The 21,876-nt window shown below is 36.7% G+C and overlaps 1 protein-coding gene across 1 annotated transcript in view; it reads left to right on the forward strand.

Moving 5' to 3' along the window:
- The window catches only part of LOC122889563 (transmembrane protease serine 11D-like), a 49,539-nt gene that overhangs the window by 17,080 nt on the left and 10,583 nt on the right, over window positions 1-21,876 (forward strand). Inside the window, exons 2-7 of the mRNA XM_044224814.1 lie at window positions 4,306-4,427; window positions 6,387-6,505; window positions 11,622-11,689; window positions 16,863-17,020; window positions 19,002-19,040; window positions 21,626-21,803. Of these exons, the coding sequence (XP_044080749.1) occupies window positions 4,306-4,427; window positions 6,387-6,505; window positions 11,622-11,689; window positions 16,863-17,020; window positions 19,002-19,040; window positions 21,626-21,803 (684 nt within the window). The remainder of the gene's footprint in view (window positions 1-4,305; window positions 4,428-6,386; window positions 6,506-11,621; window positions 11,690-16,862; window positions 17,021-19,001; window positions 19,041-21,625; window positions 21,804-21,876) is intronic.

Here is a 21,876-nt window from a genome sequence, read left to right on the forward strand (position 1 = left end):
TCCAGACCCGAAGCTCTCAGGCAACAGAGAAATCAAAAGGAATCTCTCGCTTCAGACACAATGAACCTATCCCAGTCTTCTCCTCCCCTTACTCACAGCCTCCCTGTAGCCCAGCTTAAATAAAAAGATAGCAGAGGACAATACATGAGTATCGCACACGTACACGCACACGCACACACACACACACACACACATACACACACAGAGCTTCCTTTCTGCCCAAGAGCTGCAGAATCCCTCCTTGGGAGGACAACTGGCAACACCAATCAAGGCTTAGTGGTGCGAAGTGCTCTTTGGGATGCTCTGAGACTGGTAAAAATCCCGAGAGAAAATATTTCACCTTCACCCCATTCCCAGACCTCTCATATTTAAGGAGGTTGTAAAGCATCCAGAAGACATATGGTGATAACTAGCAATGATGGCATCAAGCTCAAGGACAGAGGTCTGGGCTAAGGGTCTGTCCTAGAAAATGTTATCCTATAGAGTGCTTGCTCAAACTATGGCATGAAGTGGGATTATCGAGGAAGAATGCTTCGCAGGAGAAGACAACTGTGGTCCAAACCTTTGTTATGATGACACCTGAAATGTAATTTGAAGCACACAAAACTGTCTAAAAGTCCTTTACATGCATATGCATCTGAGTTGACGATTATCATGTCACTGTTTTCCTCCATTCTTGCAGATAATGGAAATTATTGCCAATGGCTCTATTAATCCACAGCCCTATATTGGCTGTAACTATGTGTCAATGGCAAAGATTAATTAATATTTCTAAATAATGTTGATATATTAATGTAAAATTTACCTTCAAATAAAAATTAAATCAACAATTATTTTATCGCACACTTACTATGTGTAAGACAAAGTCCTAGCACTCAATGGATGTTGATCCCCTTTCCTTTTCCCAAATGAAGTCAGAAGAGCTAGGAGTCCCGCAGCTTTCCTGTCTTCCATAGTGTGAGGAAGAGCACGTGAAAGGAAGTGCATGTGCTTTGATTCAAACCAACCTCGTTTCAATTTTCAGCTGTCCCTGAGTAATTTTGAGTTATTTACTCTCTAAGCCTCACTTTCCCTATCTTCAAAATAGGATCATAATACCTGCTTTACAGCTGTGAAGACCGTCAATACACATGTGCAGTGCCTGACACTTAGACTCTCAAAACTATAGAATAAGTTCTGCAGCATTAATGTAACTCTTCCAAGATAATCAAAGAGAGCAAACAAGAGAGGGAAGCTGGTTAAACATGTTATAACTGAATTATTTGTTTTGCTTTGTTCAAAGGCAATCTCACTGATCAGGAACAGGCTTTAAAAGCAGTTATTTCCTTGCACAGATTTCCATTACATTGCCTCAAAATTCAGTGTTTGCAAACATGTTATCTCTGATAGCTTCAAAGTAAATTCTGTGCACAATTTAGTTTGTGTTGGCATAAGCTTTGTAATCAACCATATACAGAGGTTCAATGACAAGTTGCGTTACCAGCAGAAGAGTAGATATTTCTTCAGCGGTTTCTACACGGCGCAACAACCCCTTCTTATGCAATTAATTATGGCATGTGGGATTAAAGTGATTTGAGCTCCACGCCCTTTGTTTATTGAGTCATATGTCTCCTGGTGCTTTTTACTCATTGAGTTTAAGGTGTTTTCCATGAACTGAAGCAAAGTTGGCGATAAAGTCATTCCCATGGCCTCATCCAAGCTAAACCAGCACATGCTGACTCCAGCCTTTGTGTTTTTTCAACCTTCAACTTCTTGTTTCTCACCACTTCTCTCTCCACACTCATAAGTCTTGACACATCAGTTCATCTCTGGTTGAGGAGAATGGTCTACCAGTTTGGAAATTATTCAGACTTTTGGGTTTACCCCGGACTCCAACTCTGTCTCTGCCACTACTCAGCAGCCACTACCGTTTACTGAAATCACAAATGCGAAACACCGTGCATTTGTGATTGTGTGTCATTTGCACAGTGACCATATATGGTAACAGGTGAGTAAACCGAGTCTCAAAAATCAACAAATGTCAAAGTGCCAATTTCCTCCAATTTGAAGTTTAACGCAGTGGTGGTTTCCCAATGCTGGACTCTGGACCAGCGTCAGTGGAAGTCAGTGTTCACGTATAGCCAAATGAACAAAGAGCAATGCAGTAAAAAAGATATCCTAAAACTAAAGCTACATTATTCATATTTTGCTAGCCTGAGACTATGTCCTTCCTACTTCTAGGCACGTAAATGCCCCTTCGTTAGATGATGTTTGAGCATGGTCAGTTTTTGTATGATTAATGTGTTTGTTCAACAAAATTGAAAGTTGGCAAGTCCCACTCTGCCTCCAACAATCTCTTGATATCTTACTGGTCTCAGAACCACAGAAACGATGTGCCGGTGATATACTATAAAACACCAGGAAATGTTTCTGAGTCATGGAGAGCCCAAACAACAACAGGCAGCCCTACTATGAAAACTAAATGTCTGCAAGTCACTGACCCTCAGTGCATTCTATTCACACTTACACCAGAAGACAGGCAAAACAAATAGGAAAAATGAGAAACTATATTCTTGTTAAGTGTAACTATTTTTCAGCTATCTTAAGGCTTTATTTTTTTAAGATTTTTTATTTATTTATTTGACAGGCAGAGATCACAAGTAGGCAGAGAGGCAGGCAGAGAGAGATAGGGGGAAGCAGGCTCCTGGCTGAGCAGAGAGCCCGATGTGGGGCTTGATCCCAGCACACTAAGAGCATGACCAGAGCCGAAGGCTGAGGCCCAACCCACTGAGCCACCCAGGTGCCCTATGTTAAGGCTTTAAATCTGAAACGTGCTCAAAGCTAACACTGCAACAAACTTATGAATATCATAAATATTTATAAATCACCTATTTACGGCAGTTACTCAGCAAAGTGTCCGAAACAGAAGCATGCACACTGTCTTTCCCTTCCAGCGGCACACCGCCTAGTAGACAATCTTATTTAACTAGAAATATATTTCCTAACATAACCTCCTTGATATTCAAGACAGCATGTGAGACAGATAGTTTCTTTTTTTTTTTCAAAATTTTGTTTATTTATTTGACAGACAGAAATCACAAGTAGGCAGAGAGGCAGGCAGAGAGAGAGGGGGAGGCAGGCTCCCCGCCAAGCAGAGAGCCTGATGCGGGGCTCGATCCCAGGATCCTGGGATCATGACCTGAGCCAAAGGTAGAGGCTTTAACCCACTGAGCAACCCAGGTGCCCCGAGACAGATATTATTAATCCCACTTGTCAGGCTAGGAAAGTCTCAGATGAATGACAATATGACCTCCAAGCAAACAAGGGAGAAAAGAGAAATTCACACTTAGTTCTTCTGGTTACCTCCCTAGCGCAAGTGTATGTGGCTGTGGGGAGGGAGGCAGGGAAGAAGATAGTACCTGGATCATGTGCTTCATAATAATCACCAGATACCATGTTAGTACAAATCTACTGGCTGGCACTGTAGTTTATAAATTCATTGGGGAAAAAAATAATAAATCACACAAATCTTCTGCTGTTGGGACAGTTCTAATTCATTTCGGAGGTGAATTTCAGAGTTCAGGCTTGTTATTCTCCAGGACCTGAGCACTCAACCTCTGGTCACACCCCCATTTTTAATAATACAGAGAATATGACAGGGAGGAAAGCTACTGTTCTGACTCCCCCACCCCTCTCCCCACCCAGAAGGACTCCTATTCTGTATACCACTGGGGATGGTACTCAGTTAAGAGAGCTTTACTATACCTAGTAAGTGTCCAACATAAGGTCTTGGGAAGACAACAAAACAGTACAATTAGTTGTTACTCTTGAGAACCTCATCAACTGACAGAGGAAGGGAAATCATTGCAAAGCATAACTCCGATTTACTTATGCTTCTATCAAACTACCAAAATGTCAGCATTTTCGTGCTGAAAAAAAATTTGAAAGAAAAGTCACTAAGGTTCTGGTCAAGTGGGGCGCCTGGGTGGCTCAGTGGGTTAAAGCCTCTGCCTTCGGCTCAGGTCATGATCCCAGGGTCCTGGGATCGAGCCCTGCATTGGGCTCTCTGCTTAGCGGGGAGACTGCTTCCTCCTCTCTCTCTCTCTGCCTGCTTCTCTGCCTACTTGTGATCTCTGTCAAATAAATAAATAAAATCTTTTTTTTTAAAAAAAAAAAAAAGGTTCTGGTCAAGAATCACATGGTTTCCTCTATGGAGAGCTATGTTCAGACTAAAAGACAAAGGAAAATAGAAAATGTTCATAAACCCTACAATATGGCTTCCCTGAATCAAAGGTTAGTTTTTGATCATTTTCTCTTTTTTTTAAGGCCAGCACGGGTGCCCTCAACCTCAAGATTCCTGAATCCGTATGTAGTGTGTTTTGTTGTTGTGGCGGGGGTGGTAATCTTGGCGGTAACCGTAGCTCTACTCATCCACTTTTTAGCTTTTGGTAAGTACTAGAACACTAAAAGGACCACTTTCCAAACCAAATAACTAAATATACCTTCAGATGAAACGTTTGGCGTTCTTCCTTTTATAGCCGCTATTATTTTTTAATATAATGTAATTGTATGTCTTATATATCCCTAAATACATGTTTGTGTCTATATTTCCCTCAATCAGTACTTTTTTTCTCTTCTCTTTTTTTTTAGAATAAACAGTATTACCCAGACAAGAATTATTCTAGCCAAAGGAAAAAAAAACTCTTGATTCTTTTCTGATACTAGAATTTGCCGATTTTGTTTTCTCATTTAATATCATGATTTCCACTGAAAAAACTGTAAAAGTGAAATATTGCAAAGAATTTTAAGTTTCAACCTTAAAAATTTGGAAGTATATGTTAATCATGATCTTTCTCCTCATAAAACAGTCTTGGGAGAACAGCTACAAAAGATGAGGAGAAAAACAAATTTTAAAAAGGACCTGTTCTTTTATTATTTCTCTTAGTATTATTATATCACAAAAATAAAGGACACATGGACAAGAACAATATAAAGAATACAGGATACCCTGCTTACTCACAAACAATGTTCTTTAATATCTCAGTGAACATTCTTTCAGATGTTTTAATGTAGATAAAGAAAATTATGTCTAATTCCCTATATAATATATGCTATAATGTGCTTTTTTCATCTAAAAATGCATTTTGGGATTATTTTATTTCAACTATAATTCTGTTAAATCATTTAAATCATATGTGTGGGTATGAATGAGTGTAGAGAGACAGAGAGAATATAATTTATTATATGTTCTATAGTAAATGGGCAAAAATGCATATTTATGTGAAAGTTGAAAAATTCTCAATGGCACAATAAAATTACCAGCATTAGGAAAACCAGTAATAATAAATAATCTCTTCAGTCAAGCTAATTATAAAATTGTGGCTACATTTTACTGTCAAATCACCTGGGGGCAGCTACATCTAAGGTGAATTACAGAGGTAAGACACCTCAAGCTCCCAATTAAATTAATCAATTTTCACTTTTAGTTGTACCATATTGTCACACAAGTGGAGGAGTCTAGGTCCATCCTCTGCAGAATGTGTCCCAGTAACCATTTATGGCCCTTAAAAGACTTGCCCCTCCACCACAAAGGACTATACCAGCCTCCCACCAGGGTCTCTAACCCTTTCCCCGACATACGTACTTTTCTGCATGAATTATGCCTATGAATGATCAAAAGATTTTTCCTGAGACAGGTTAGGTTATTATATCCGTGTCCATAATGTTTCTAAGATGTATACAGTATGTTTTAGAAATATTTACTTTCTTCACCCAACTGAATATGTCCTCTGGCAGACATTTTTTGGTGGAAATAATTCACACTGGACAACCTATTAGTTATTTTATTCAAACGTTTGTTTTCTAGCTTACTCTAAAAAACTAACAAGTCACTAATTCCTCTAAAATGATTATTATTTGAAACAATTCTTAAAACTATTCAGAATTACTTTGGGTTATTCTTTAGTGATAAATGAATAATAGCATATTATAGACATTCATTAATACTTCTTGATGAATAAATCTGCAATCACAAATCTCCCTAAAATATAGTTAAAATGAAAATTATGATACTTCTGATCACTTTAATTTCACAAATAATGCTGCTGTGATTCTCCTATAGCCTTAACAATTTCAGATCTGTCAGTTTTTTTAAAAACTGGAAGAAAAATAATTTTATTAGTTACATTTATAGTTAAGTTTGGGGTTTTCTTTAAGAGAAGTAAAAAAATTTTTTTTGGATGAGATACTATTCAACTCTTCTAGGAGAAAGAGAATCATGAAAACAACTATTCATTTAAGAGAAGCAAATTTTTTAATTGTATAATAGAGCATCCTATAATCCTGGATAAATTAAAGTTTAAAGTACTTAGTAGTGAGACTGATTCTGCCTTTTCTTTGCTTTACAGATCAAAAGTCTTACTTTTACCATAGCAGCTTTAAAATCCTAAATGTCAAATATAGTAATCAGTTAAATTCACCAGGTACACAGGAATATAGGGCTTTGAGTGGAAGAATTGAATCTATGGTAAGTTAATGTTTGTCTTTGCTCTTTATTCTGTCATAAAACAAATTTGGTAATAAATCTAACATTTTGTGATCTATTTGTAACTGCTAAATGCTCTGCATATTTTTCTTCCCTGAATACTGAAAGATGTGTTTCTTTGTGCTTTTTCCAAGTTAATTTGCTAGTATACTGATTCTTCTCTACTTTTTTTTTTTTAAGTCATGAGTGAAAAGTGCTAGAAGGCTCTTGAGTAAATTCATATTTTATATGATTATGACTTCAAAGGCTGGAAGTCTACAGTTCATGCAAGTTGAGCATTTACTACTGCTCCCCTTGAGATTGCCTTTTTAAATCCTTTCCATTTGGCTTTCTTTCCTTTCTTCTTACCCAACTAAATACACAGGTAGCAGGTGTTAAATGACATGTTTGCACGACAATAATAACATAGTTTAGACAACATCCTACTCTGGCTCAGTGATAGACATAGGAAATATGCAAAGCAAGGTCAGGCTTTCACTTGAAGAGGCCCACCAGGAAGTCTCACAAGTGGACCCTTGCATTCATTTATGACCATGGACCAGAGTCTGGCCTTTGACTCACACAGTCAGAGTTGACCAGTCTTGAGGTCTTACTTAGCTTTTAAAGAGTCTTAAGAATATAAATTAATCCAATGTCTCTAAAACTTTAGCATGTAACAGAATCACCTGGCAGACTTGTCAAAACACATATTTCTAGGCTCTGATGTCAGAGTCTCTGATTCAATAGGCCTGGGGTGAATTTGCATTTCTAAGTTCCCAGGTGATGATGATGCTTATGGTCCAAGGACCACACTTTGGGAACTATTAATTTGATCTGTAATGAGAAATCTTGTGACTGGGAAACTAAATATTGGCTCATCTAACACATTTTTCCCCAGAGGCAAACTTCGCTAGAAGCCAAGTTATGGAACAAATGCTTAGTTTAATGGGATTAGAGCAAGGGAAGTTAGGTATATCATTTAAATGTTTAATGAGATCAGAATAAACAGCTGAATCAGTTGATTTGGGAAGAGAATCTATGAGAGCCCCTACGATTTTCCTTGTTTTTGAGAATCTTGACAGTTTTGCAGAGTACTGGCCAGTCATTTTGTAAAATCCCACAACTGGGCCTTTTTTGTTTGTTTGTTTTCTCTTGCTTAGAGTGGAGTTTGGGGAGGGAGAAGACCAAAGAGGAAAGTATCATTTTCATTCCATCACACGAAGGGGGTTCATTACACTGTCAGTCACTGTCAACTTGATCACCCAGCTGAAGTGTTTGGGAGGTTGCTACATCGTACAGTCATTCCCTCCCTTTACTACACTGCATTCTTTGAAAGAAAGACACCGTGTCTAAGCCACGCATAAGAAGTAGAGGAGCGGGGAGTTATGCTTTGAATATTTGAAGGATATTTTAAATTCTTCTCTTTTTCTATTCTCCCCATGTATTTATTCAACCACTTGCTTACATCAATATAGTGTTCTCTGCATTTTTAAGATTAATTCTTAGGCTGCACTCCAGAAATGCCCCAGTTTACATTCTCACCCGCATTACCTAAGTCCACACAGGTACGCTTCTTTCCCCATGGCATTAACACGCGGCATCGTAAATCATTTTAATTGTTGCTAATTCAGGAGGTGAGAAGTGATAGCTCACTAACACTATTTTGGTTTGCATTTCCTTAATTACTAAGATTTAATCTGTCTTCCTATATAGATAGGTTATTTTTACAACCTCGTTTGTGAATTGCCTGATCACGACCTTGCCCATTTTCTTACTGGAGCGTTTGTCTATTTTATATGGATTTGGAAAAAAAAAAAAAAAAACTTGTAACTTGTACTTATGAGAATATTAAAGTTGCCAGTCATTACATTGCATATATTTCTCTAAAAATGTGACTTAACTCTCAATCTTGTTTATAATACAGGGGGTTTTTAATGTTAAACATTTAATTTTTCATATAGCCAAATTATCAATCCTTTGTATGAGTTCTCCCTTTTGTGTTAGGTTAAAAATGCTTTCTCCACTCTAAATACTCTTTAAAATATTCATTTTCATTTCCTTTTTTTTATTTTTATTTTTTTTAAGATTTTTATTTATTTATTTGACAGACAGAGATCACAAGTAGGCAGAGAGGCAGGCAGAGATAGAGGAGGAAGCAGGCTCCGCATTGAGCAGAGAGCCCGATGTGGGGCTCGATCCCAGGACCCTGGGATCATGACCTGTGCCGAAGGCAGAGGCTTTAATCCACTAAGCCACCCAGGCGCCCCTTCATTTCCTTTTTATAACTTTATTATTTCAGTTTTTATAATTTTATCTTTTATTCATCTGTAATTTACTTTGCAATAAGGTAGAGATCCAACTTTATCCCCCAAAATAGCTAGGTGGGGTACCAAAACCGTGTGTTTAATAGTGCTATGGGTATATTTGCCATGCCACTTTTATTATACACAAATTCCTCCTTTTCTTTTTTCTGCACCTCCGTGTCTTCACTGACTAATCTTTACCCGTACCAGTACCAAGCTATTTGGAGTACTGTGGTTTTACAATATACTTAAACAACTAGCAGAGAAAGTTTTCCCTTGAAATTCTTCAGATGTATGATTTCCACACTCTGATTTCTTTATCTTTCAGTAAAAACACTTTAAACATTTAAAACGCCTTATGAATAATAGTCTGCTGCAGGGCTAATTTATGGTTCACAAAGCACTCTCTAACCTTCAGTTCACGACGGCCAAATGAATTAACAAATCACTTTTATAGATGGATAAAGTAAAGGTTGTGAGATTAGGAAACATGTTAAAATGTCAATCACCTGTAGAGTGGTAGAACCTGCCTTCAAACCAAGGGCTTCTGACTCCAGATCCAAGGATCAGACCATTTCCCAATGGTAACCTGAGTACCATCATCATCCTTGTCCCACAAACAACACACTATACTTAATGAGCAATAGACTAGTCCCAGAATCTTCTGTTATATTAGGCAATTCATGTCTCTTTTCTGACTACTCTCAATTTACTCATCAGTGAAGTAAAATCATTGGACCAGATGATTTTTATGGTATATTCTAACTCAAAAAGTCCATCATTTTCTGATTTTCAAGCAAAATATTCACTCATTTGCTTTTCCTATCCTGCTTTTCTGGCCACTTCTCTGTGTCCTTACAGGATCACCCTCTTCTATGCTGACATTCAAAGCTGAAATTCCCCAAGGCCTTGACTTTGCTCTCCTCTCCAGTCACACTGTTTTGTATTTGTAGATGATCTCATCCATGTGCACTACTTCAACTAATACTTATCTAATGACTCACTTGGTCTCAAGCCCAGACATTTCTTCTGTATTTCAGACTGTTTCATCCAACTACCTGCTTAATATCTCTACTTGTTTTTTTTTTATCTCAAATGTATTATGTCTTAAAATCAAATTCATGATCTCCCCGTACCATACCAGCCTTCTTCCAACAATCCTGTCCCAATGTCACTCGTTAAGTTTTCCAAAGCAAAAACCTAGAATTCATCTTTGACCTACTGCCCTCTATCATTCCAAATATCCAATCCATTACCAATCCCTGTAGGTTTTATTCCCCTCTATTTCCTTCATTTCCATTCAATTCTCTTCATACCTAACACCATGCCCTTCCAAAACCATCATGAAGTAATTTTACAGATGTAAAAACTGAGAAGAAGAAAGGTTACAAGGCTCATTCAAGTTCTTATAGCAAGCCAACTTACCTGTCTTCTTCGTCAACTTCCCTTTCCACTATCCTATTGGAATTCTCTACAATCATCTGCTCACTGATTTTCTGTGAACTGATAAGTTCTAGTGAAACTGATAAGTTAGAACTGATACTAGAACTGATATCAGAACTGATAAGTTTTAATGAAAGGGCCAATAACATTGTATTCTGGAAAATATGAAATCTTATCCATAGTCCTCTTCTTTTATCCTTGTATCTTGATATCAACCAATTAATCAATTTGTTTTCTTTATGTTGCTTATTATCTTACTTATCACTAAAGTTTTCCACATAACAAAAATGTCATAATTAAGGTGGATTTTTTAACTTTGGTCCAGTCTAGCCTGTGCAGGTGTAGTGCCAAACCATAAATTAAAATATAATCACAGGAAACGTTAATCCAGATTTTACCAATTCCTTCAGCTTTAGGTTAATTCCTTTTACTTCTGTTAAAATCAAGTAAAACTAAAGTTAAGCCGTTTATTAAAATACCTTCTATAATAGTATATTAACAAGCATATTAAAATTCATCTTTCTTTGTAGTTAACTGGAATATAGTTCACCAAATAACAGGAATTGTTAATTCTAGATCACATAATTTTGGGAGGGGGAGATGAATCATGAGAGACTGTGGACTCTGAGAAACAAACTGAGGGTTTTGGAGGGGAGGGGGATGGGAGGGTTAGGTGAGCCTGGTTGTGAGTATTAAGGAGGGCATGTATTGCATAGAGCACTGGGTGTGGTGCATAAACAATGAATCTTGGAACACTGAAAAAATAAAATAAAATTTTAAAAATAATAAAAAAGAAAAATCATTAAACATTATTAAGAAAAATGATGCAGGGAAATAGTTAAGGTTAGGTCAGGAAATTACTGATTGATGTCACAAATAACCTTGGATGCTTAGGTATTAGTCAGAATTAACAAGGAAAAAACTGCCCTTTCTATGTTTTCTCCTTTTCATCACTCATTTTAACCTGGTTTTACCCATTTAAAAACAGTTGTTGGGGAATCACACAAATGTAAGTTGTATCATGGACTCCCCTAGTGTTGGCTTGGCACTGGCCCCTACCCCCCTAGGAAGAGCCACCAAATCACCCTGACATCTAACGTTGAGATGACTTCTAGTGAAGATGCATCCTGTCCATTATCATCTTTGTATCATAGATGAGTAAAGAGGCACTGCATCCGAAAGCTGTATCACCGGTCTAAATCAACCTCACCTGTTCTGAGATGGAACTGAACTGAACTGAACTGAACTGAACTGAAAACTCCAGTCCCTGCCCCTCATTAACTTAAGTCCTACGTTGCTAGGTTAGAAAGAAGAAGGAAGGGAAGAACAACTGTAACTACAAAGAGGTTTTTTTTTTTCTTTTCTTTCTACAGATTACTAAAACGTTCAAAGAATCAAATTTAAGAAGTCAGTTCATCAGAGCTCATGTTGTCAAACTGAGGTAAGTGGAACTCTATAAAAAATACATATGCTTAGATGCAACTTGGCCCATTTGACTCTTGTTCACAGCATGGATAATGAATGAAGCATTCACACAATTTGTTGCAATATTCTGAAAGAAGTATCATGGGCAGCTTAAAAAACAATGCCAAAACAATAACAAAACATGCCACATATGATCCATTTACTAATGTAAATAAACATATTGCTTCAATTCTTTTTTTTAATTATTTATTTCTTTTCAGCGTAACAGAATTCGTTGTTTATGCACCACACCTGTGCCCTCCCTAATACCCACCACCTGGTACCCCAACCTCCCACCCCCTACCCCTTCAAAACCCTCAGATTGTTTTTCAGAGTCCATAGTCTCTTATGGTTCACCTCCCCTTCCAATTTCCCCCAACTCCCTTCTCTTCTCTATCTCCCCATGTCCTCCATGTTATTTGTTATGCTCCACAAATAAGTGAAACCATATGATAATTGACTCTCTCTGCTTGACTTATTTCACTCAGCATAATCTCTTGCTTCAATTCTTGATAGGAAAGGAAGAAAGATTAAAGAGAGTCAGGTGAAGGTATATATACAACCTACTGTATAAATCCGGTGGATCCCATTCACAATCTAGCACATGTAAACAGTGTCCCTGGAGTTGTACAATGCTGAGGTCCTGGGTATATTCATCCAAGATCAGACACTATGACCAACATCAAGCTTTTTGGTTTGTGTCTGCCTAGAACGCTGTAATGTAAAAGATGCTGTGGCCAAATCCAAGCATGTCTGGCAGGAATTAATAATAATAAGGGGAGTAGCAGTATGCATTCTAGTTATTCGACATTCCTGCCTTAGTTGAATGTGTACCTGTCTGTGTGATGTGATGAGACAGGCCCTCCCAACTAGAATACTAACCCTATCACAAATGCCTCAAATGGCTACATCAACCGATCCTTCAAATAATACGCAAAAGTCCTTTGAAAGGGAGGTATTTCTCAAATACCACTACCACAAGAAAATTCATATTTCTTCTTTTTTCGAGAATAAGTCCCAGGAGCATGAACATCTGATCAGATAAGTCTTGTTAAGAATTGAGAAGAGTAGGAAGAATCCATGGGAAGAGTATTTACCAACATGAATTTCAGTCAGTTCACTGCACATTCCCCTTAACGTTTTCCTGTGAAAATCTCTTTACTGGCCACTAGCTCTCAAAATCCATAGGACTGGATGAACCGTCTGCATTTCCTCTCCTTTTGCTCACTTCCCACCTACTGCTCAATTCCCCACAATCTCACTCCTGATGCCACCACAAAATGCTACTTACCCTTGCCAAGTTCAACAATGACATCCAAGTCACAAGCTCTGAATAAACTCTATCAGTCTTCTGTCTGGACCTCTCAATAGTATTTGGTGATGTTGTATTTTCAGTCCTCCTTGAAGTAGTGCCTTCCTGTCATTTCTATGACCCTACATGCCCTTATTTTCCTCTTACCTCTCCATTCACTCCTCAATTTTCTTCACTAGCACATCCTTCTCTGCACATCCTTCAAATGTTGTTGGATGTCAGCCTGTGCTATAAGTCTCTCATCTTCTCAGTTCTTCTCAGTGGCTTCATTGCCCCCTATATGCTCGATATTCTCAAAGTTGTACCTCTGGGCAGTCCTTTCTTCTCATTTCTAGCCATGAATATACGCAGCCATCAACTTGATGTCATCATACAGTTATCTCACAGACAACTCAACTTCACTGTGTCCAGACCTGAACCCAACGTCTCTCCGCCACCAAATATTACTCTTTTACTGTTGCTTACCTCTAACAATGGCATCACTTTCAACGTAGTTGCTCAAGAAATATACAACTCATCTTTAATTTCTCCTCTTCCTCAACCCACACATCCAACTATCTAATCTTTCTATTCTATTTCCTAAATATTTCTAAGATCCATAACTTTTCTTCAAATAGTTCCTTCAACCATTTCTCTCCTGGATTATGAACGGTCTCCTGAATGAGCCTCCTTTCCTCCATTCTCGCTCCACTCATTTATACAGCAGCCAGAAAGAATTTTTGAAACAAAATTCTAAACATATTATTCCCCCAGTTAAAATCCTCCTATGGGCCACCCATTGCCTTTGCAACATGCCAAGTATTATATAGGAATATAATAGATGCATATCAAAGGTACATGTATTTTTTATATAATGTGTAAACATGTGTGCATATACATATACATAAATATGTATATATAGAGAGAGAGACATTTTTATACACATATATGTAACAAAGTTTACTCAACCTTCCTTTTTCTAATTTCTTCTTAATATCTCCATCTCTGGGCTTATCTTTCACTACCCTCCACCTAGATTAGTCTCAGTCCCACTAGATTTCTGTTAGTTCTTCACTATCCCTAACCCCAAGAAGGGTTTTCAATATTTTATTTTCAATATTTACATATCCTTATAGGTTAGACATTTCACTTAAAACAGAAAGACAGCTACATTTTCTAATGCATTCTAATCATCTTTGCTTTTTGTGATTATCCTTCAAATTTAAATAAGGAGACTTAATTCTCTACCCTTCTTCCAAATAATATAGGGAACTTGAAACTCTTGTTCATGTCATTATGAATGATGTTTTAGCTCCACTCTATTTGTAATGACTCCAAATTAGTCACTGTAATGATAGATTACCAGTTTTCCATTTTCTTTTTTTCTTTATTTCTTACCATACCTTAATCCTCCTGGGTTCAATCTCCTTCTTACTGAAGTACTTCCTTTATAAATTTTCACAAGAGTCCATGAGCCATATAGTATCCTTTTTGTTTTGCTTTGATCTAAAAAAAGTTCTATTTATGTTCATTCTTGAAAAATACTTTAGTGTGGATATGAAATTCTGAATCAGTAGCTATTGTCTTTCAGCAATTTTGAAGGTACAATTAAATACTGCATTTTTTGTTGCTATGAAGAAATAGTCTTTCAGTCAAATGTTGTTTGGTAGAAAATCTCTATTGTTTGAAAGTCTTCCATTTGTTTTTGGAATTCAGTTTTTTTTTTAATGATGTATTTTTGTTTGTGGGGGAGAGGTGTTTCTTTTATTTAGTATGCCTCAGACTCTTGTAATCCAAGGCTTCATATCTTCATCAATTCTGGATAATTCTCATGATCTCTTATAATGTTGTTGCCCCTTTATTTTTTGGTGATCTTCTTTAGTTTTGCATTAGGTAAACATTGAAACTTCTCTAGTCGCTTAGCCTCTGTTTCATCTCTTTGTGCTACATTTTGTGTGATTTCTTTTTTTCTATCTTTCAGTTAATTAATTTCTCTTTAGCTTTGTCTGATATTTTGTGTAACCCATCCACTGAGTTTTTAATTTTGATTAAAAATTATGACTATGTTGTCCTGTCTGCAAGCTCTATTTGTTTCTTTTGTAAGCTTGTCTGCTTTGTTTTTATAATGTCCTATACTTTTCTCACATTTATGATTCCCCCTTTTATGGCTTTAGTCATTTCAAATACAGTTACCCATCTGTTAATTTTATTATATGAATTTTTGAAGATGCTATCCTCATTCTGCTGATTCTAGCTCATGATCAGTTCTTTGCCATTGGGACTACATGATTACTTTAATCCCACTTCATAAGAGGGATACTATGCAGCCTGGATTTAACAATTTACAGAGCATTCGCTTCTATCAGATACTCTAGGAGGATCAGCAGCACATGAGCCATTTTTTGTTGTTAATTTCTTAAAGTTTCTGGAATCATGAAGATGGTGGTAATGCAGATCTAAAACTTTCATGCAGCTAGGCTCATGATCATGAATTGTCAGGACAATCTTTTTTCTGTCTAGACCTGGAACCCTGAGACCATAAACTTCCTTGTCTTTTTTTTTTTTTTTTTTTAATGACATGATGAGCACATTTTTTTTCTTTCTAATCCATGCTCTCACTGAGGGTTTAGCTCTTTGAGAATCCTGGCCTTATTTAGAAACCTCATGCTCACTTATTTAGAAACCTCATATTCACTAATTAGCACTAGACCAAAACATCCTCTCCCGTAGCACTAGACCAAAGTATCCTCTCCCGATAAAATTTATTATATCTTATCAAGTATTTCTGGTTATTTTATATGGAAAATTTTTTAATTATTTAGACTTTCATGTTGCTAGAAATGAAAGCAATAATTATTTCTTCAGTGTCTGCTCTTGTATCTAAACTGCAAAATCCACGAGAATGGCAAGTGTGAATCTTGATCACTGTTAATTTCTGAAACTAAGAACAGTGCCTAGCACAAGAAGGTGGTTTTTTAACATTTGCTAAGTAAATATTAAATTAATATCTGGGATGAATATTACAGCAGAACTGATAATTGACAGGAGAGGAAGAGGCCTAGAATGAATATGAAAGACAAATTTATTTATTGCACGTTTCAGAAAAGAACATGGCCAATGTTAGGTGGGGCAATGATTAACATGGTAATTCACACGTAAGGAAGAAGACATTACACTGATTTTTGATCATTGTAGCATTTAGTCAATTTATTAAGCTTCATTATGGAGAATATGTCTAGCTAACTGATATAGAGATAAAATTTTAACATTTGACTTTGTAGCCACATTAATGCATTTGGGTACTAGAAAATTAACCCAAGTCTTTAAGTCACTTTTCTCTTTATAGGTTTGTTCAATGAGATGAGGGGGTTTCTTTTTTGAAGACTTTTGTGAAGTCTAATAATAGCTAATACTTATAAGTATTATAATTATATTATATTTATTATATTATATTATAATAACAGTTAATACTGTATGCTATGTATTCTTCCCAAACTTTTGCATGTGTTAATTCACATAAACTTCATAATAGTCGATTTTAATGTGAGGAGACTTGGAGAAAGATTAAGAAACAAATAACTTACTAAAGTCGAACAGTAAATGGCAGAGCCGATATTCAGACTTTGGAGTTCTGACTTTAAAGCCAGCTATACTGAATGGTGGATATAGTGTACCATGCTTTGAAATCAAATATTTGTGGAATAACATTGTTATATATCATTAAGTATGAAAACACTGTTATATGAATCTGTTCTAAAGCTAAATTCTCCAAGTGAGTTTTTTAATGTTTAATCAATAAGAGTATATAAACAGAATAGCATAAAATTATATTTATTTTTAATATATTTATGGCTTTCAGGCAGGAGGGTAATGGTGTGATAGCAGATGTTGTCATGAAATTTAAATTCACTAGAAATAACAATGGAGCATCAATGAAAAGCAGAATTGAGTCTGTTTTACACCAAATTCTGAATAACTCTGGAAACTTGGAAATAAACCCTTCAACTGAGATAACATGCAAGTACCATTAATTTTTTTTACCATTTTATCCCAATATATCAACTTAATCAGTTATAATTCATATTTTAATTTAATGAGATTGATTTTCTTTCCTTGGAATTAAACTTTATGAAAACAATATACTGTAAAGGTAGACATAATGCATAGTTCCCTAATATAAAGCATTCTAATGTTTAAAGAATCATTCAGCATTCATATAGTAAATTTCACTAGCTAAAATTCTTTTATTAATTTTCCCTCTCAACACTCCTTATGAGAGATGTTGTGGTCAGATGTTCAACCTGTAGGTATGTTATAGAAGTGGCAAATAGCTGCTCAAGGTCAGAGAACCATTTAATTATCACTCCACCTCACCCAGAACACAGGGTGCAATTGGAAGATATCTAATACTTGTAGAATGAAGGAGGAAATTAGAAGGTTTAGCAACATTCCTAACTCCTCTCTGAAAATATCTGTACCTCTGACTGTCTTGAATCTATTTCCATTTCTTCCATTGCTACCACTCTGGCCAAAGCCAACATTATTCCTTACTTGAACTACTGCACCAACCTCCACATTATTCTTTGTAATACTTTCTTGGCCCCTTCCAAACTACTGTCTACATAGATCAATGAAATATTTTAAAACATAATTTCAATATTACTTAAAAGCTTCCCATGACTTCCCACAAATGAAACAAGCAAAGAGATATGATCTGACATATATTTGTAGGAAAAAAACACACACACACACACACACAGCCTGGTAAAGTGGAGATAGACCTCTTGAAAAGCACAAAGGTGGAGGCAGAAAATCTAGATTGAAGGTTATTGTAATAGTATAGATGTCAAATGATGAAAGCACCAACAAAAGGGGTAGCCAAAGGGATCAAGAGGATGGGCCTAATGCAAAAGATTGTTAGAGGGTAAAGGGTACAAAATCTGAAAACCAATAAGATGTGAAAAAGACGGGAAGGAATGAGATAGAGACACTCAGATTTCTGAGCCACTGGTAGAAGTGGGACCATTTCCTAAAGGAGGAAACATAATGTAAGTAGCAAATCTGGAGTAAATTTGGTCACACTGAGTTTGAGATGGCTATAGGATGGGCAGAGAAGATGGTTCTGTAAGCAGACCTTAAATTACAACAGACAGACCTTCACTCTCTGCTATCACCATATTTTCTGTCCGGGCGCTCACACCATCTCCCTCCGTGACCCCCTTGCACTACCAGCCCTACTGATGCGATTACTCCACAAACATCATCCATCTCCGTACACTTGAACCCACTACACTTTCACCTGGAATACCTTTTTAATGCTTGTCTGCCCAGAACGTTTTTTTGAGGTCTTCAAAATACAGCTCAAATATTTTTCTCACCATGAGAACTCAGTGACTCTCTCAGGTGGTATGATCACCCTCGCCATTCTCCTCTCCACTTCCACTTGAATGGATTTGAATGGTTCCTTGATTAATTTCTAGCTGTAAATTACGTCAGGGCAGACCTCCTGTGTTTTGCTCGGTGTTATATCTGCTATACTAAGAATAGAATCAGTAGTATAATACAGATATATCTATATATACCTACATATATATTCAAGTAAATGAAAATCTAACTTCTCTTATGCTATTTATCACATCATATTTTAAGCAACAACTTGCTTATGTTTCTGTTTTCCCAACTAAACTGACTGACTTGAGAGTAGGAATAACTTTTAAATAGCTTTTAAGTATCTTTTAGTGTTTGATGAGAAATTAAACACAAACTTTTATATAAATAACAATAAATTAGGGGAAGGCTGTAAACACAGAGATTTCTGGGACTTACGACTCAGAGACTTTCAGCAGGTCTAAGATGAAGCCTAGAAATCTGTATCTTATCAGACCCCTGACTGATTCTGATGGTGGTTGTCTGAGGACTACATTTAAGAAATTAAGATGAAATAATAAACACCCTTATTGATCTTATTGATCTTACTCTCTATTTTTTTTAATACCAGCACTTACTGACCAGGATACAGTAAATATTTTCACTGAAGGTAAGTTTCAAAATTATCTTATAAAAACAATTTATCAAAATACAAATAGCAAATGGTCAAGTATTTGCACTCTTTGCCACGGTAGCTTCTAAGGTGTTATCTTTATTCTTAGCAATTCACTCATGTGGAGCACTGTTGAGAAGAGACTGCTGATTCCACTGGTCCATGGAGCAATGTTTAGGTTTTCCCCTCCTTTTAGAAGAAGGAGGTGGCAGCAATGACATTCTGTGTCAAGTCTGACCTCAGGAAAATGTTCTTGACAGCTTTGGGAAGCTTTTCCTATCCCCGGTCTATGGTGGCACTTCTTCAGACTTATAAATTCTGTTTGGGGACACCATTAATATGGCTCCTCCTGACCACCAGAATAGCCTGCTTTGTTATTGATTTAAGTTAATCAAAAAGTAGAATTAAAAAATTATAAAAGTGTTGTCAGTTTTGTGTCTCTAATCTATGAGATTAGAGTGACTTTCCGATGTCATTCTGTACACTCTCGGGCTAGGACAGCAGAAATATAATCCCTAGAAAACAGCTGTTTCCTTCTCTGGTGATGAAATGTAGTTAGAAATTAGTTCAGTGCACCTCTATAGCTGGCTTATCTCAAATCCTTAAGTGATGTTACAAGGTAATGCTACATTTATGGGTGTTTCTCAACTTCACTATATATTTAATTCATACTTTTTTTTATGAAAATATGCTTAAGTAATTTACTAAGAAATTTAGTTGAAGGATGCAATAGAGGAACTTCTGTTCTGTGTATATTCTAAATGAAAGTCTGGACCTCCTCTATCTGGAAAGTCTGTTAGGAAAAAAATGCCTTTGGATGGATGTTCTATTAAACAGTGTCACTACTTTAGAGCAATAGAAATTGTTGGTGGTGGTTTACTTCTAATTTCTTAATAATAGACTTTAAAAGGAAGTAAATAATGGGAAGGGGAATTGAGAGGACTTGAATGATCATTTCAGTTTCAGCCATTGGAGTGTTCATAGGCTTTCTCTCTTAAGATGTTTAAATCTCACTTAGATACTTACAAACCCTCAGTTACCCTCAAGTATACTCTGTGGACCTGCAGTAACTCTTTCTTGAGGGTGCATTTGGTAATATAGAGTGAGTTACGGAGTTGGACTGGAACTTTCATGATGAGCTGGGTCACTACTATGGAGATTTCTTGATGAGAACAGTTTTCCCCCAACTTCAGTGTACACAGCAATCACCATTAGAATGTAGCTTCTAGTAAGTTCTGAGGCTCTGACACACAGCATGGTGACTATGATTAATAAGTTAGTATTGTATGCTTGAAAGTTGCTGACAGTATATCTTAAGCATTCTCACCACATGCACACAAGAGTTAACTATGTGAGGTGATGGAGGTGTTGGTTGTCTTGACCTTGGTAATCAACAATGTACATGTATATCAACTCACACACTATACATTTTAAAAATACAGAACTGTATTTGTCAATTATTCCACAATAACGTTGGGAAGGGGGGGAATACAGCTTCTCATTTGTTCCCTGGCGTGTGCCTTAGAGTCAATGTTTTTTCAGTCTTGAGGGAAAATTGATAAAATTGTAAGATATTTAAAGTACACAAATTATGATTTGTTATATATATAGATATATTATAAAAAGATTCCATCTAGGTAATATATTCATCATCTCACATATTTAGCCGCCCCCTTTTTTATAAGAACTTTTAAATTCTATACTCTTGCAAATTTCAATTATACAATAATGTTATCAACTGTAGTCACCCTGTTACACACTAGGTCCTCAGACCTTATTTACCTTATAGCTGAATTTTTTACACTTTTACCAAATTCTCCCCACTTCCTCCACCCTCCATCTCCTAGCAACTACTTTCTACTCTTTCTTTCTAGGAATTTGACTATTTTTTTAAGATTCTATAGCATGTAAGTGGTACCATGCAGAATTTATCTGGCTTATTTTACTTACCAGATACATTCCAGTTCATCCATGTTGTTGCAAACAACAAGGTTTCCTTCTTTTTTAAGGATGAATAATATCCCTGTGTGTGTGTGTGTGTGTGTAAAATATATATATATATAGAGAGAGAGAGAGAGAGAGAGAGAGACATTCCTTTGACCCACTAACCCACTGATAGACCCTTGGGTTATTTTCACACAGTCTCAACATTTCTAATAAACTTATAAACTTCCAGGGTATGCCCATATTGCAGGTCCACAGACCACACTTTTGAATAGCAAAGCTAAAGAGAAGATGAAAATTTTTTAGTGAACTTTTTGGCCCAAGGTCTTACACCCAGCACTAACCCATCTTAACTTCCATTCATGAGAAACTCCAGAAAACTCTGAAGGCTCTCCAGAATTCGAAGCCTGCATCTCAAGTTCAGAAATATTCTCTAAAATGTGGTCTATAGTCAACAGGAGTCACATAAGTACTCTAAAAAATAACATACTGATCATGCTTTTGGAAAGGTTAACATGTTCTGGGGAAGAACCCATGAAACACAGGAAAGTTGTAAAAGATGGAGAGATTCTAGCAGCACCTCCCAAATGTAAATGAATCACGACCTTCCCAGCCCATTCATGTTCTTTTCTCATTAGGCTGTGGGGCCCGTCCAGACCTAATAACTTTGTCTGAGGAGAGGATCACAGGAGGCACTCAGGCTGAGGAAGGAGACTGGCCGTGGCAAGTGAGTCTACAGGTGAATAAGGTTCACCACTGCGGCGGCATCCTGATCAGCAACATGTGGGTCCTGACGGCAGCTCACTGCTTCAGAAGGTGAGGCCGCAGCTTACCTACCCATCTGGGAACAACTAGGAGAGAAATATACAGAAGAACGCCACCCAAACCC

The sequence above is a fragment of the Neovison vison genome, chromosome 11 (assembly GCF_020171115.1).
Source record: "Neovison vison isolate M4711 chromosome 11, ASM_NN_V1, whole genome shotgun sequence".
Taxonomy (NCBI): domain Eukaryota; kingdom Metazoa; phylum Chordata; class Mammalia; order Carnivora; family Mustelidae; genus Neogale; species Neogale vison.